Here is an 18,069-nt window from a genome sequence, read left to right on the forward strand (position 1 = left end):
TAATCCGTTAATGTATTGTTTGTTTTTGTGATTAATTGGTTGATTTTGTCTAAAGAATGTCAGTGAAAAAGGCCTGTCACAAGCTCTGAGGAGACGTCTTCAAATGTCTGGTTTTATCTGATAAACCATCTAAAAATAAAAACTCTAAAACTAAAACTAACTAACTAAAAACATCTTAATTAAACACAGAGAAACAAAAATCCTCACATTGTGAAACTAGAGCCAGCAAATATTTGGCCTTTTTTTTGCTTGATTAAACGAAGTGTCTGTTAATTAACCAAGTGATTAACTGACTCATTATTTCAGTTCTAATCAGGAAATTTGACATTGAAATAGCTGGAAGTGTTTCTGATTTTTGCAGATGTGTACAGATGTGTGTCTCAATATCTCAGATACTCCAGTCATCCACAGAAGGAATGTGCATACCTTTATTTCTAGTAATGCAAAAATAACCAGTTAGCCATTTAAACTTCTCTTGCATTTTTAAGTTTGGCATGATCATAGAAACATGCTTCTTTACAAACATGAAGCTACAGTCAGTTCACTATAGTTTATATTCCAACAAATAACACAAAGTGATTCAAGGACAGCATGATGAGCTGTTGATGAAGTTGTTGAACAGCATCAGGGACCGAGGCCATGACTGCCTTTTTTATGATATAATAACAGGTGATACAAAAACTCCCGCATAGTCTTTTCTTTCAGTCAGTTAATTTGGCAAGAAAAACTTTGTCACATTGAGCCACAGTTAATGGCAATAACACTCATGAATGTGACCACTTCGTACCCTTTTATCTCAGAACCAACAGACACCATAACCTTTACAACAGTTACAACACTTGGAGTACCTTGCATAAGCATAATAATTATCTGAAAGTGACCTCTGTCCATTGGGCGATGCTTTAACACACTGCTTTTAAAAGGGGACCACAAATGTAAAAACAAACAAAAAATAACAAAATGAACTACCTCTACCTTTATAAAAGCAGAGGAAACAGTCTTCAGTTTGAAAGGCTCAAACTTGGGTGTCCTCTTACAGCAAGCGTTACATTTCAAAACATTCTCAAATGCATTTTGGCCAAAGTCCGGTGGACAGACGGGTCAGAAGGGGAATATTACTATTTATTGTTTCTGTGACAAAGATACCTTGATCCCTTTATTTTTATCTTTAGCACATGAATACACAATCTTTGTCTTGGATGTATAAAACATGAGGTAATAATGTTGAACAGGGATGTGACTGTCTGAGGAGCCAGGGTGTGTTTGGGTACATTCACCTCCACTTGCTGTCAATTACCACTGCACAAACATTATTGTATAATATACTATATTAGAGGAATCGGTCAACAATTTGAGAAATACAGAGTTCACTTACTTGCGTGCAGATCACAGTAAATACAAAGGTGGAACCAGCAGCTGGTTAGGTTAGCTTAGCTTAGCATGGACATAGCCAGGCTCTGGGTAACAGAAAAGGTAACAGAATCCTCCTACCAGCACCAGCCAGGGAGTAACCTGGCACATATATAACACGTTAATGAGTGAGCTTAAGAGGTGTTGCTGGGCAGATTTTGTTACCGACAGAGACAGGCTAACTGTTCCCCCCATTTCCAGTCTTTATGCTAAGATAAGCTAACAGGCTTTAGCTTCATATTTACTGTGCAGACATGTAAGTGGAATTGATCTCCTCATCTATACAGTTCTTCACATAGTACAATATACAACACAATGCCTGTGCCTCTTCTTTGTTTTAATGCTATACAGGGTGATACTTTGCAGTCTTCATTAATACATTTGGTAACGAGGTCTGATATTTTGTTGCACATATCAAACATGACATGACGTAGGTATGATCTGCACTTGTGACGACACTCTGCCTGCAAAAGTGGCACTGCTATGGCTTCATTTTGACAAAAAAAAACAAAGCGGAGGGAAAACACAGAGCCTGGCTTCAAACTGAGTCACATTAGGGGTGATCTGGGAGGAGGTAGTACAGGCACATGGCCTCATGTCAGAGTCTGCGATTTAATTAAAGCCATGTTTTTTGTCCAGAATGAGACGGAGAGAGATCAGACAGAGGTCAGAGCAAAACTGACAAGTGCTGCAAACATACTATATAAAGACAATTACACATTGTTGTTTCCCTGAAAGCAGCTTTGGTGTGACTTCCACCAAGCTTTACAGAGCTAATGTGAGAAAAGCTGACCTCTACGGTCACAAACAGGACCTTAAACTTCTGAGATCCCAGTTTGTATTTATAACAGTTGTATTTGTATGTGATCTCCGTGAGCTCTGATTCCTCTCAATCTGATCTCGGTCCATCTCACTCTGGAGTCTGCGGGGTTCACTGTCCCGCGGCGTAGGGCCAGCTGATGGAGCTCCCTGATAGCTGCATGTCTCGGATCAGCGTCTCGATGGGTGTCTTGCCCACCAGCCTCATGAAGAAGAGCTGGGAGATGAGGTTGGCTGGCACGGCGCGCAGAGCTGGGAGGCGCAGCAGTAAGCGGCCAAAGCGCTGAGGCTGGTTGGGATACTGCAACCTCTCATACTCTGTTAGGGCGACCTGAGCCTTCTCCTGCAGGGACTCCACGTGGGCCGGGTCAGTTAGACCACATGCATCTGTAGAGGAAAAAAAACCCCATAGGATTATCTTTTTGATTTTTCTGTTTCTGCATGTTTTTCTGTTTTACACTTCGCTTCTTCACTCCTATGCAAATTTAAGTAGGAAATTCATGCTTTACATACATTTTGGTCCCTTTATGGAATACTTTGAGATTGTGGGAAAATATGCTTTGGTTTTCTTGCTGAGGGCGAGATGAAAGTTTTATATCTGTCAGATAAACATGAAGCTGCAGCTGGCAGCCGGTTAGCTTAGCTTAGTATAAAGACTGAGAACAGAGGGAAACAGCTGGCCTGGCTGTGTCCGAGGGTAGCAAAATCTGCCTACCAGCACCTCTAAAACAGTCACTGCACCCAGCCAAAAAAATAGTCACAGAACTCCTTTCTACAACCATATCTTGTCTGTCTTAGACTTTAGATTAGACCTGGACTTGTGGGTTAAACAAAGAAGAGTTAGTGAGCTTTAGAGGTGCTCTTGGGTGGATGTTGTTATCTTTGAACAGGGCCAGGCTAGCTGTTAACCCATTTCCCGTCTTTATGCTAAGCTAACCATCTCCTAGCTGTTGCTTCAGATTTAATGGCTGTAGAAGTGGTATTTCTCCCTACTGTGAGGTCAGAGGATCCCTGGAGCTGGTAGGGATTTGATGTCTTACTGGCTCAGAAACCTGAACCCTGTCTAGTACCTCACGCACACAGTTCTGTTTGTTTTCCATAAAGACACTCGGGATCAGTTTCGGGTGAAGCGATCCAGTTACAGCAGCAATCACCACTCAGGCCTGTTGTAAAAATCCAACTTACCAGGTGAAAAGAGTGCAATGGCTTTGAGGCAGCTGTACTCGGCCGTGTCCACCTGCAGTCTGTTCAGCTTGTCCACCTGGTCCTGGAAAACCCTGACCTGGTCCATGAAGGACACCACGCGCTCAGCAGACATGGGCGATGAATGAAACCCAGCAGCTGCCAGCAGCGGAGCCATATGTATAGGCAAAGCAGACTGGGCCGCATTCAAGATGAACAGCTCGCTCCAGCTCAGCCTCAGCAGCGCCACCTGTAGGGTCGATTGCCATCATATTTTATTATTTACACCTGTGCTTTTCCCACTGTGACATGTCAATAATGCCGTCTTTCAAAAAGACGTCTCTGGAGGTCAGGATGGCCAGAGTAAGTCTAAGGGGTCACAAAATGATTAAAAGGATACAGGACACAAAAAGTTCTTTTTTCAAACAATGAATATTTCACCTCGTCAGGCCTCTTAAAATCCTTCACATGAAACAATGCAAAACAGAAAAATCTCTGGTGTAATTGAGTTCACGCTGAGACCATAACCTGTGTAGTTATTGCTTAATTTTTAGGGGTCACAAGTGTTGATGACAAGGACCCACTGAATTTAGAGTAAATGAGCATCTTTGCGTGCTTTAAAACTCTGTGACATTCAATGGGTAAGACTTTTCTTTTTTTTAAAGCCTCTGTACACAAGTCAACTTTGAATTCTGAGGTAATTGTTTGCCTTTAGTCATGTCTACCAACGGCAATAGTTGAGGTGTACTTTAAGTGTAAACAAAATAGCGAAGAAGGCAAAGGATGTCATGTCGGTAAGCTGCTCTTCAGGAATTCTTTTTGTATATTGCTGATACCTCATGTCAGGGTAAATAGACAAATCTTTGGGGCTGTGGGTATGACATTACAGCTGTTTGTGGCTGAAAGGAATTAATGAACCTGATTGAAACATGTCTCTCTGTACCGAAAGTGAAATCTGTTTTTTTTTAGTAAAGAAAGCAAAAGAAAAGAAGAGGCCATGTATGTCTTCGCTGACCTGCTCTGAAACTGGCAGTTCCGGGAAGTATGGGATGTTTCTGGCCCACTCGATGGTGCTGAAGAGGAGCCTGGCGGCCAGCTCACAGATGCTGTCAATGCCCATGACGGAGGCGCCGCTCGCAGACGCCTGCATCTGTGCCTGACCATACGGGGTCCCGTAGCGGCTGTTGGGGTACGGCTCAGCCCGCAGGAGCTGGGAGATGAGCTCTGACACCGGCTGCCCATTGAAGTAGTCTGCCCCAATGTGACCCGGAACTGCACCTCCAACCCCACCTGCCAGGGAGTTTGGACTGATACCCGGGTGAGATGGAGGGATTCGGCCCCGCTGGACTGCTGCAGAGAGACGGCGAAGAGAGGCAAGAGAATGAGAGTTAGACATGGTGAACGAAAGATGTTAGGTGTTTCTTAATGTATAGCAAAAGGTTTTGAAGAAATATCCTACAATGTTCTACTCAAGTAAAAGCAGAAGAAAAAGAAACACTAGTGCTTTATGATAGCTGAGAGGACAACATAGTTCAGTGTGTTCTTCGCTGATTTGTTTCCAGTGTAAATGAATAGATTAAATATGGAAAACAGCTGCTGGATTACAGGTACAGGTACACCTGGCCATCCTTCTTCCATCCTTGTTTGAAACAGTGTGACCTCACCACACGCATTTATAGTAATAAATTCATATGAAAACACACTTTTAAATTATTACCTCCACCAAGGAGGTTTTTCTTTGTTTGTACGATGTCATTTAGTTCAGTTTTTTAAAAAAACATCCACTATGTTTAAAAACAAGCAAATTTCTTCTGTTTGAAGATTTAGTCTACAGTCTGCACTTCCATTCATAATGCCAGCTGTCATAGCTAATGTTAGCTAATGTCAGCTATTAGAGCTAAAATTAGATAATGGCAGCCATGATAGATAATGTCAGCTAACAGAACTAAGATTAACGAATATCAGCTATCATAGCCTAGGTTGGCTAATGTCAGCTATCCCAGCTAATGATAGCTAATGTCAGCAAACAGAGCTATGGTTAGCGAATATCAGCTTTCATAGCTAAGGTTAGCTAATGTCAGCTATCCCAGCTAATGATAGCTAAAGTCAGCTAGCAGAGCTGTTAGCTAAGGTCAGCCCTGCTTCTGGTATGTTTATTCTTTTTTTAACACCAACCATGACCCTCGTTTGTGCAGATATCTGTGATTTCGCAGTATTCAGGGGTGTTTTCCTGCTGCGCTTTTCTCCTTTTAATGCACTCTCTCCTTACTCTTTCTCTTGCTCGCTCTTTCTCCTGTGCCGTCCATCTTTATCTTATCTCAGTGGGACTGTAGCTGCCCCGCGTTGTTGTTGTTCATTTAGCAGTTTTTACACTGGCCTGATACTCCGTACCAATCAGCTTGCCAAGCCACCGGTAATTCCCCTGGTAGGCCTGCAACCTATGGCCAGTCAGGGTCTGATGGTGCTCTATACCCTCGTCCACTTTTACAAAAAACTTTTCCCGTTTCCCCTCCAGACATTTTTTTTCAAATTTTCACTATTATCTCATGCACATGAATAACATGTGTATCTCAAGACTGTCTACCACAAGCTACTTCACAATAAGTGTCTTTAACACCTTTTATTATAGAGAGAAATATGACATTTACTGGATTGCGTGGCCTTGATAGGCCTCTACCAGTGCAACGAAAAGTCCTCATCTGCTTGGAGTGTTTTGTGGTTTTCTTTCAATTCAGCCTGTCAGTAAATGTCAGGTTTTAGTCTGAATAGTGAGTTGAAGGTTGTGGAAAACCGATTTACATTTCTAAAGTAACATAACAGAGAGGTTTTTTTATGGTCACAGTCTATGCTTGCTCTCTGACAAATCCATTCTTTAAAATAATCCAAAGGTTTTTAAATGATACATTTATCTTAAGAAATAGGAAATTTTTTCTCACCCAATAAAGGAACGTTTTTTCAGAAAGAAAAAAACCCATCAAACTTTTAGATACATGGTTTTCTTTTCGTAATGACATAACAAAATAGTCCAAAATTCAGTGGTTTTTTTTAGTTCTGTTTTTTGAACTCTTGAGCGAAATATCTGTCTTTTTAGCTGCTAAATGCTCCACTATGTTCACCAGTTAGTGACTAACTGTGTCTGTCTGCTGTTTGGTGTTCGCCAGGCAGGGTGCAACGGGTTTATCAGAGCTTTTTTTCATTCAAAACACCTGCCTGTTGCTCCTGGCTAATGAGAGTGAACCAAAACAGTAAAGCCGAGGGCTGTAAAACCAAAACACTGAGCTGAAAGGTGCTAAAATGGTCAACATTACGACATGTAATATCCAAAATGAAGAGGTTTCAAATGGATCTCTGAGGTAGCATTTGACAGCATCAAGCCTAGTGATAGCGAGTAATAGTTTGAAATGTGTTGCTTTCGTCACCACCCTTTTAACAATATAATCATGAGTTAGACTGGTTTTACACTGAGACTGCTTTACTTCATTGTAGCCCTTAGTGATTACAATCTAATGCCAGTACTGTAATGCAACTGCTCCCTTTGAGGTTAATGCACAACTGCCCAGCCTACAGCCAACTTTATTGAACAATATTGGCTGTTTAAAAGTAAAGTGAATCTACCCTAGTTACATGTCAAATTCTCACTTAAAGCAGTGCCTCCCTGTCGGGGTTAAAGGTGACGAAGACATTTCCAGGTAATGTGGAAACAGTTCGACCTGCGTCACAGCCACAGTCAGCACGGTTCATTAATAACCAGTCCCAATATAACCCCTGGCATACTGTCACCACAGCGCACATTATGTGTGGGACAGCTTGTGGTATCCACTGACACAGGCTGAAATACAATACGGATAGGTTATGGGCGACTAGAATACAACTACACATCGGTTTGAAATGGTTTGTGGCACGATAATGAGGAGATGAAATGAAAAATAATCATCCCAACTCACTACTAATCAGCCTTGCAGAAATTAAGCAAATCATAACTGTAATTAAAAGCAGTTTTCAGTCGAGACACAGACATTTCAGTTTGCTTGGACTGAAGATGGAGCAGAGTGAACTCGTCAGCTTGCCCCCCGTCCCTGAAGCCCAGCAGCTGCAGAGCATCGAGCACCGGGGTGAAAACAGGCTTTGGTTGAGAGTATAAATATTGTGCTTGGATCACTGGCAAATGTCAGTGGCTGTTTCTGTTGGAGTAAGCACTTTCTTTGTGAATGACCCATTTCTGATATTTATTTATTTGTATGTGTTTCTGGGTATTTGTGCTTTGCTTTGCTTAAAGACGTGTGTACATGAATAAGGGCATTTGTTGGGCGCCTATGTAAAGGAGAGGGTATGATTGGTTTAAAACTCAGTGCTGGAAAGTGACAGTACATTCACTCAAGTAGGTTAAGTAGAGCTTTGGGGTAGCGGGACTTTACCTGACTTCTAGTTTATGCTAATTTAGTCTTCTGCTCTGCTACATTTCACACAGAAATGTGGTAACTTTTTGCACTCCATCCATTTGACAGCTGAAGGTATGTTGGAAATCAAGATATTATATTTAAAAAATACGATTACATTAGATCTTATGTATCCAACAGTATATAAAACACCAAATACAGTATTAAAATGTTGTAATAATAATAACAATGAAACAGCCATTCTAAAAGCAAATACTTTAAGACTTTTAATGCAAACACTTCTGCGGTCTCCTGAAGCATACTTTTTAATGCAGAACTTACTTCTTTGCTACTGTACTTTTTAACAAAGTTAGAAGTGTTTACAAAGTTTCTACTTCTTCTACTACGACCTAAAACATTTTTTTATTTATTTGGCCACTTGGGGGCAGCACAACAAGTTAGAAACATAGCATTTGCATACAGTATTATTACTGATATGGCAAATGTGTTAGCAAGCAGTTGCTCATTTACACATCCAGCAGTTACAGAGCAACATGTATTTGGGGTCATATTTCTGGCCACCTGATGAATGTAAGTCCAATGTTCGTTTGGACTTTCTTACAATACTCTTTTTTTTTTTTTTTTTGCTTTGTTCTGGTCTCCATCCACTCCTGAGGGGACTATCTGGCTTTTTAGATGTTAAATGCTCAACTGTGTTCACAGGTTAGTTTCTCAGTGTGTCTGTCTGCTGTTGGGTGCTGAGCAGATCGTGTACAGGGGATCTATGAGAGCTATTTTCTGTTCAAACCAGCTGCATGTTGCTTCTGGAAACAAGGCTAGTGAGAGCGAACCAAAACAGGAGAGCTGTGGGCCGTAAAACCAAAACATTGAGTTGAAAGATGCTAAAATGGTGCGTAGAGCTGAGGAGCTCATTCATGTGTCTATTTATCCCCCCCAAAAAACATGTTTAACCTGCTGTGCACACAGATGACAGAGCTTTGATACCTTCTTTGCGCATTCCGACGCGGAAACACTTCTTCAGACGACAGTATTGGCACTGGTTGCGGTGATGCTGGTCGATTTGGCATTCTCGATTTGATCTGCACAAAGGCAACAAGAGATAAGGTGAGTTTCCAGGAAGGAAACTCTCTCTCTTAGTCTCTCTCACTGACCCCTGTGATGAGTGAACTGTGCGAGCTGGCGTGGCTGAAAAGCTATCAAGGCTGTGACCTTTGTAAATCATCGGCTCTACACGCCCTCATGTTGCCTTTTACAGCAGGATGAGGTCTGCCAATGTTTCACAGAGAGCCCTTTGCAGCCCTGGACATGACAAGCTCGCTATAAAGACACCTTCCATTCAGAGTTAGTGCATTATTATGTGGAAGAAATAACTATATTCAGAGGTTGAGAGTAGTCTTAGTAAGAGCAGTGAATTGAGTTGTAACATTGTGTTCCTGTGGTGAAGAATAATGGGAATGTTGACCTTCTGAGGCAATCCATCCTCACATGACTGACCTTCAGGGCTTTCATTTCTTTTCTGTTTTTCTTCGGGCTGTTTGTGAGACGTATCCAAGGTTGGAACATGTAATTCTGGAGTGAGAAATGGACTAATCTGCTCTCTCCTTCATGAATGTGAATGACTATATAATGGCTTTTGAGAACAGATGGTAACACTTAACTTTAACCCACCCCCCCAACATTTAGCATTTCTAAGCAACTATATGAACATGTAAAAAAAAAATGCTTTATAACACTCTATAATGTATGTTATAATGTAGTTTCAAGCAGATATGAGGCCATTTTAAGTGATCATTAATGTCAATTTCTACTACAAAGGCAGATCTTATACTATTACAACTGTATTTTGATATATCATCATTCATTATCTCCTCAACAAATGGGTGCTCACAGAAGAAACACTAATACCTGCTCATAGTGTGTTATAAACCATCTATTAAGGTAAAATTTAAAGTGAAGTGTCTCCAAAAACACAATGTAGCCCAAGAAGAAGAGTGAGCAAAATAAATGAAATGTGTGTTCTTTAACTCCATCTACCGTTCAAACCAGAAGCAAAATAAGCCACCAGTCTGGATCTCCCAGCAGCCCTTACCTGCAGGAGTAGTTGAGGTTTCGTCTGATGCTCCTCTTAAAGAAGCTCTTGCAGCCCTCACAGGTGAACACGCCGTAGTGCTTCCCGCTGGATTTGTCCCCACACACCACGCAGTCCACCACGCACGCCTTGTCCTCGTCCCCGATGTCCACATCGCTGCTCCCGGCCTGAGGCGAGCCCTCCTCTTCCTCCCTCCTCAGGTAAGCCTTCTCCCCCAGTCCATTAGTGTCCCCGTTGGGGTTGCCCCATCCCCCGCTCACCATGGCCATATTCTCTGAGACACGCAGCGCTGAGAGTGGATCATACACAGACCCGCCCTGTCCCCCAGCTTCCAGCTACCCTCAAAGTCTAAAAACTGATTCCAGAACAAGGAAACAGCGGCTCCAGATTTGTATTAAATCAGGTTTTTTCCAAGACGATCTTAAAGTGGGATAAAAAGTCGATAAAAGGACTCTCTTGTGTTGACCTCTCTCCCCTTTGCCGTCTGGTTGTAATGACCTCGAGGTCCTTCCCACTGCTGTTTTCTCTCTCTTCTTTAATCTCTCTGCTCTCTCTGTTCTTGTCTTTCACCCCTGTGCTCACTGCCCTGACCTCCGATCAATGACTCCTGAGGTCTGAGAAAACTTCAGACGCGCATTGAGTGGTTCAGAGTTCAGGCAGGAGAAAAGGGTGCAGCCTTGCTCTTTTCACAGGAAACAATAAATTACACTTTGACTCCTTCTCTCCTTCTCCCTCCCTCTCACTTTCTCTCTCCCCCCCTGGAAGAAGTTAAAAAGAAACAGCACCTCACCTATCCCTAAGCATGGTGACCAGGGACAAACCGGAGTCGAAAAACAAGCTCTAGTCCTGTCTCAGACTTTCTCCTGAAAGGACAGGCAAGTGGGAGGAAAATAAAACACAGCTCTCCTACAAGCAGGGTTAAACTGCCCTGCCCTCTGCTCCAACTTATAAACTAGTCCAACCAGTTCCTGCCGTGCAGTGGTGTTATCTGCCGATCTGAGCCAGGTCTAGTCCAGACTCACTCTTGACTTGTCGGGGCTGTTACAGAAGCAGAGGTGATGGTGATGAGGAGGAAAAATAATTTTGCTCTGGTAATGCTCGTATTTCCTCCCCTCCCAAAACCAACGCTGATGAGGGGTTTGGGAAATTGGATTTTGTTTCTTGGTATTCTGAGAGGTGTGAGCACAGTGCCACTTCAGCTTTTATATGTAATAAGGTTTTTGGCCCAGGAGCACCTCTGTGCCGTATGGACAGCCAAAAAAGATCCGGTTGAAGCTGATTCCACACTTGTGATTAAAATAAGAGGTGCTGAGAAAGATAAAACACTCCTTTCAGTCCTAGAATAAAGTCTCTGTGGTCTCTGTAGCAACGAAGTTCATCAAATAAGTCCTCCCCTTCTGTGTCTGTGGTGAAATGATGTTTTCTTGTGGCTCCTCCAACTCTTCAGAGTGTGTGGTGTCAGAGGCTCAAATGTCACAGAAAAACAACGGGCCAAAACAAAAGCAGAGTTGAGAAATCTCCGTAGATGCAGTTCCGCCTCCTCTCTCAAGGCTCTACAAAGTGTTGCCTCTCTCCTCCTTCTCTTGTTTTGTCAGTGCTTGTCCATCCAGCAGTAACAACCAGAGGCCAGAACCTCTCTGCATTCCCTGTCAGCAAGTCCGGGTGTCCTGTTGCACTCTTTACTATTCTGCCCGTCCTTTTTTTTCTTTCTTTTCCGCCTCTCTTTCTGCTGGCCCCTGCAGGAATAAATTAGGCAAACAAGCGCAGGAAAAACACGGTCATGGACCTTTTAGCGAAAGCCAGACGCCGCAGTGGAGAGAAGCCCAGAGATAGCCTCCTCTCCTGCTCCTCTCAATCCCCTCTCTGTGTCTCTGCCTCGCTCCCTCCTTTAGGGAGAGTGAGCGTGTGTCTGTGTGCTGAGGGATTTGACACTGCTATTCAAGCCCTGCCGTTGCCATGGCGCTGGATGCCTTATAAGGCCGGCAGAGTCAAAGAGCACAGAGTGGGCTGCAGCCACACACACACACACACACACAGAAAGAATGCCTGGCTGCCTGACTGGCTGCCTGTTTCCCCCCTGACCCCGGGCCAGCCTGGGAGCAAGGGGGGGAGTTAACCCCAACACTAAGACAAAGAGGGGGGCCTCAGGTCGACACACAGCCAGCGCACGGCTCTCGCACTCGTGTTCGCCACTCCGCTGTAATCCTAAAGAATTCCTCTGACTTTGTTGACCCAACAATAACAGGGAGGGCCTGTTGTTGTCGAGCAACTTGTCAAAAGGTTATATGATACGCCACCGTCTCCTTTTCACACCTGCTGCACACACTCACAGGTTTGTGTGAAGGATAAACTGCTGGATCCTGGATGGTTGCGTTCTTGTGCACATCTCCATGAAGTTGTTGGACCTGTGAGAGAGAAATGTCTGAATCGATGGAGGAAAAATTGAGATATTCTGACTTTTAGTCCATGTCTTACAACCAGCATCCAGTGCCCACTCATGAAGTATAGCAGTGCGCCCTATATGCAGTGAGGTGGAAAAGTAAGGTTATGGAGGTCAGGGTGCGTGGGTGGATGGGCATGTAGCACGCCCAACCTTCATGCAGGAGACCAGAGTTCACCTCCCACCACAAACTGGCAATCAACAATTGTGCTCTTTCACTAACCTTAACCAAGTGTTTCAGTTGGCTAGTCATACTTAAACCATATTTTATGCGCCATAATAAAGGTCATATACAAACATGGTCTTTGCCTGATCACAGCTGTGCCAGCAGTTAATGTAATGCAGGCTTTCTGGTAAAAAAGTCTCAAACCCAAGCCAAGACATCATCAGGATTATTTCTTCAGACTTGAGAAAACTCTTCCAGCGCCACAAAAGACATTATACAGCTGTTTCCAACCCTGTCTCCTTGAGGTTAAAGAGCCAGTACAGCACTTCAGAAGTGCTTGTCGGTTGGTTGGACAGGTCCGATCTCCCTCCTCCCACACCTTAATGAGTGCATCGCCAGGATAAATGTTGGCATTGTGCGTTTATGCAAACGACTGATATGTTTAAACTTTATGTGGTCTAAGGATCTGTTAATGTTTAGGCTCAAAAACCACTAGATTAAAGATCATGTTTTGGCTTAAGATACCGAGATACAACAGCTAGAAAATGATGTCTCCTTAATAGTGTCTGGTTTTGTTGGACAATTGGACATTATATTTCCCTCAATTATTCTGTATTTACTGTTGCAGATTAGCAGGACATAGATGCATTCTTCAAGACACAGGGCTTGTAGTAAACAGGTCTTCATATGTAAAATCAGTGGATTGTCCCTTGAAGTTAGACTGTAAATTATTAATGATACAAACAAAAGCATTGTTACATGCTTGTGTTTAACAAACCTATTTTGTAATTTGCTGTGTATCTTACCCATCGTCTTGGTGGTTGGCAGAGCTCCTGTGGAATTCCTGGCTTGCTTTGTCTGTCATACCTACAGCATTGTCACATGGAGGTCTCCACCTAAAAAGGGAGGCAAAAATAAACAATCAGAGCCTGCAACCTAGGTTTCCAATAACAGCCTCCAAACGCAGGAAAAAAAAAACCCACAGAGGAGGTATTCACTGTTGCGCGCCTGGTTAAAAGAACCTTTATGTACCAAAATGTGTTTGCTCATCACATGGTTTTACAGGAATTCCGCCAGAATGACAAAACATTTTGATCTTCAAAAGAACATTTTGTCTCTCGGAAGATGTGTGAATGTCAAAGGAACAAAGAGGTAAAAGTTGATAAAAATGCCGGCTGGAAGGCGTAGGGCTTCTCTCAGCCAATTTTTGTCAGTGAGTTTAATTCAGCCTTTTAGATGTGAGCATAAGGTAACTTTAACCCACATCCGTCACAGCAAGACTCATTGTGCATGGATAGGCCTTTTGTTTGGGTAAGAGGTTATCAGGGGCCAAGCTAAGCTGCTGTACGTTGAATTAGTCCTTTCCTTTAAGCCTCTGTGTATGTGTATCAGCAGAGGTTGGACCTTGTGGGACAAGGTTTTTGATATTTGGTCATATAATGGCAACCTATAAAACTTTAGATATGAAAAGACATGGGCTGCAGAACATGGAGTCCGACTGTCTATTTTTTAAACAGTCGTGTCGAGTTTTTGTGAATGAGAAACACCTTTCTGAGAGGAGGAATACAAGCCTTTACAGGGACATGTTGAATTTATTTTGTGTGATGTCCAGACCTACTCTGTGCAAGTTTGTTCCATGCTGACGTCACTGTGACTGACTGGAATTAAGCTCTAGAATAAAATTAAATAGTTTATATTGTTTTGGTTTGAGCCTTATGGCCACTGAAAGTAGAAAATGTAGCAGAAATATCCACAGAAATGTAACATGAGTTTGTTCTTTTTGTGGAATGCCGATTTTTAACAAATGAGCCAAGGTTTTGTGAAAGGCTGGCCTTGTCATCGTGCATGTGCTCCAAAGTTCATCTAATCTTTGAATCCTGTTAACAAGAACAGCGAAAGTGAAAACAAGACTCTCTGGCTTCTGGAGCTTTGATATGTGTAGAATAAATGATAATTTATGTGATTTGGTTGCAGAAAAGCACAATAAAAACGTTAAAAAAGCAAGACTGCAGATAATCACCATGGTCACGTCTGTAAAATAATATTGTATTAACAGTTTTTCCAAATCGCAGCGATGGGTGCAGTGTGGATGAGGGAGGTTGGACCATTGAACTTTCTGACTTCACATGTTTTTATTACCTCGAGTCTCTGCAGCTTTGGTGTGTGAGGTTAAAACTGAGGTGTCCATGTTTGCAGCTGCTGAGGAAGCAGACATGTACGTGTGTTTGAGTGTGAGTGTGCATGTGTCACTGTGCATTGAAATGTGTGTTTTGTATGTCTGAGGGAGAGCATGCACGTACATACTGTATGTACCTTACATATCTGGTTAGGGGTGTGTTTGTGTGTAGGTGTGTGTGTGTGTGTGTGTGTGTGTGTGGGTGTGTGTGTGTTTTCTTTGCTCTTTGAACTGCAGGTCAGGAATGCAGCTGCTCTCAGCGTGAAGTCGACTGTGGTTGAGTCTGTGCATTCTCCACACAGCCAGGAGTCCAGAGGCATCAGAGTGAAGCAGACAAACCTTCAGTGCATTCACCTGAACACTGCACACACACACACACACACTGGCACACACACAGAGACAGGCACAGTGACATGAAAACACACCTCTACTGTAATCAATTCGGCTTTTTTTTTTTTTTTTTCATTTCAGTTCAAAGAGGCTTCAGCTGCATGGGAAACAGATGTTTACATTGCCAGAGCAAGTGGGAAATAAACTATGGCTACGTAATCATAAAGCATATGTTATATAAAGTAATCCAAACATTTCCATTAAATCTCTCCTTCAGTTTATTAAAACTCATTCTCATATAATATTTTGTTTGTGCTTGCTCCGGTGCTGCACTGGAGCCAGCGTACATGATGTTTACACTAGATATTCAAACATGGCTGCGTATGACTGGAATATTTCCCCAAATATCACCTTTACAGTTACAATATTCCACATATGAACAGTTAAATTGCTTAACAGGTGTGTTAACATTACTACTTCTGTCTCTCATGCCGTTAGATGCTGTGATCACCTGTTCAGCAAAGATTCACATTTCTGCTTCTACAGGCTTGTGTCAGTGTTTCAGAAGATGATATTTAAACCACACGGTGTATAAATAATAACTCATCTCCCCCTGAAACTGAAACTGCTGCAAAATGCTGGCCTCAGTATTAGTCAGGGCAGTGTGTTAACTGCATTAGCTGAAGTGCAGAGGAATTCAAAAACTGGGGTTAAACTTTAACTCTGAGGAGTAACTCTGGGTGAACAAGCGATAGCACATGACTCCCTGCTCCTTCCTCATTAGCCCCTCTGCCCTTTGGCCCACAGGCCAGAGGAAGAATCGTCTCCTCCTCTCCCCCTCACTCACTCACAACACTCTCTCCATCCTCGGGCCTTTGACCTCCAGCGAATGACGGAGCAATTTAAAATACACAGGGCAGTGGAACCTGCCGAGGAAAAACATCTGCTGGGGTGACTGCAGAGCAACACACGGTTTTCAATCAATATTTGCCCTCCGCCTCGCCCAGGACCTGCTGGAGATGGTGGGAAACTTCCCATTTGGTGTTGCTTTGTTGTCATTCAAATGGGCTATCTTGTGTTCGCGGCGAACAAGGTATAAGCCATTGTTTGCAGAGGAGTCAATAGAGGTGTTTACTGTAACGACACTGAGGCTTTTTATCCATGTGTCCGCTGTAAAGATAAGACACATCATTGAATGTTGCTGGAGGTGGAAAATAAGCCTTGGCTTTGCCATTTAACAATTGGCTCGATCACCAGAACTCTGATGTTTATTTGTCGTGTATGACCTGTATTTGATTCTGTCTGACCTGCTTTCTTGCCAAGAGTTAGATGAGAAGATTGAAACCACTCTCATGCTTGTTATGCTAGAGCCAGGAGGCAATTAGCTTAGCTTATCATTAAGACTGGAAGCAGGGGGAAACGGCTAGCCTGCCTCTGTTCAAAGATGAAAAAAAGAAAAGAAAAGGGACAAGACTTTGAGTACCTCTAAAACTCACTAATTAACAGATTGTATCTCAAAACTCAAGAAGACACTTCACCTGGCTGGAGTTCAGAAGGAAACCTGATGGGCTGAGGTCAAATATTCAGTCTCCTATTCCTAGACTCTTTAGAGGAAAATCTGGCTCTTCAGCTGTTAAATGCTTGACTGTGTTGAACAGTTGGACAGCGTCTGTCTAATGTTTGGTGCTGTGCAGGTAGTGTATTAGCCCCAAACAAGGCTGAAGGCCTTGAGAGAGCTGGGACAGTGTAGGTGCAGGTGGTAAAACTAAAACAACGAGCTGAAAGTCGCTGAAACACTCACTTTGACTGACTGTTAGCACGAAAATGGAGCTGCTTTAATTTTACCAGCATTGTAGTTGACTCCGACAGTTGAAGTAATGAACCATCGCCAGGCAGCGCATCCTTGTTTACTTGCTAACGTCATTCAAAGTTCAACAGACTGTAGTTGCAAATACCGATCCTCCGTCAGCTGTGGTGCTATGGTTCCAGCTTGTCAAATAAAGTTTTGAATATTTAAATGCAGAGCTTTCATGGCTGCGCCTCGAGCACATCAAGCAAAACATTTGAGGTCACTTGTGTACATTGTATAGACATTTTCTTTGATTTGTATGGAGCGCCTTTATACTTGTAAGTGCTTTTATGCTTTGGTTTGTTGTCATAATGGAACAAAACATCATAATAATTCCACCCCTGACCCTCATGCTGTCTGCATATTCCCTGTGATCTCGCCTTGCATTTAGAATACAGTGGATCCTGATTGTAGGGCAATGTGAAGAGGCTGATGTGTTTCAACCAGCATTACTTAAAAGCTATTAAGCTACATGTTTTGCTTCAGATGTAAAGTTATTACCACTGACAGGCTGCCAATATGTCGTCAGCAGACGGCCCATTGGTAAGATGAACCTTCAGACAGGGCATTAACCTAACGCTCTCTGCAACCACAACACATCTGATCATGTTCCCAATCACATCCTCAGTCTTTTGCAAATCCGTGTCCAATCTGTTGCTCCATGATTGTGCCCTCTGCTATCAGCCAGACTCTGCTATAGGTCAGCTGAGGTGCTTAGGATGACAGAAAATTAACCTAATCAGCTCAGTGAAGACGACTTAAATGCTTTAACAGGATTAGGACGAGGCCACTCCCCTTGCCATCTTTCACCTCTAAACACCTCATTGCTGTAATCTGCCGCTTACAAGCTGACGAACAAGCTGACCTTTTTAACTCATCTGCTCTGCTGTCAGTCTGGACGCTGCTGTGTGGTGTGTTCAGGACGCACTGCCGAACATCCAGACATCCAGTGACTGCCCTTACCTAACAGGGCGGCTTTATGATGCAAGACAGGTCTCTCAAGGGTCTCACTTCATTCAGGTGTGCATTCTGGCAGTCAAGTTTAGCAGAGTAAACCCACGTTTTTGCATGTTTTAGTTCATTTACTGTTATTCACATTAACTTCGCATTAAGGAATTACTGATTTTCTGCTGCAAACCATTTTTAAGTTGATTATATGAAGGTTTTTTTGTTCACCCCATTTATATCAATAATCAATCACCTGCCAGCAC

The 18,069-nt window shown here is 42.9% G+C and overlaps 1 protein-coding gene across 1 annotated transcript; it reads right to left on the reverse strand.

Annotated features, from left to right (window-relative positions):
* Positions 1-414: 414 nt before the first annotated feature.
* Positions 415-11,674, reverse strand: LOC121605553 (nuclear receptor subfamily 2 group F member 6-like). Its single transcript, XM_041935508.1, has 5 exons — positions 9,898-11,674; positions 8,793-8,887; positions 4,427-4,761; positions 3,415-3,661; positions 415-2,616 (listed from the first exon to the last, which is right to left on the reverse strand). Exons 1-5 carry the CDS (start codon positions 10,164-10,166, stop codon positions 2,342-2,344), a joined length of 1,221 nt encoding a protein of 406 aa, XP_041791442.1. The 5' UTR covers positions 10,167-11,674; the 3' UTR covers positions 415-2,341.
* Positions 11,675-18,069: the final 6,395 nt, after the last annotated feature.

Source organism: Chelmon rostratus, chromosome 4 (assembly GCF_017976325.1).
Source record: "Chelmon rostratus isolate fCheRos1 chromosome 4, fCheRos1.pri, whole genome shotgun sequence".
Lineage (NCBI taxonomy): Eukaryota > Metazoa > Chordata > Actinopteri > Chaetodontiformes > Chaetodontidae > Chelmon > Chelmon rostratus.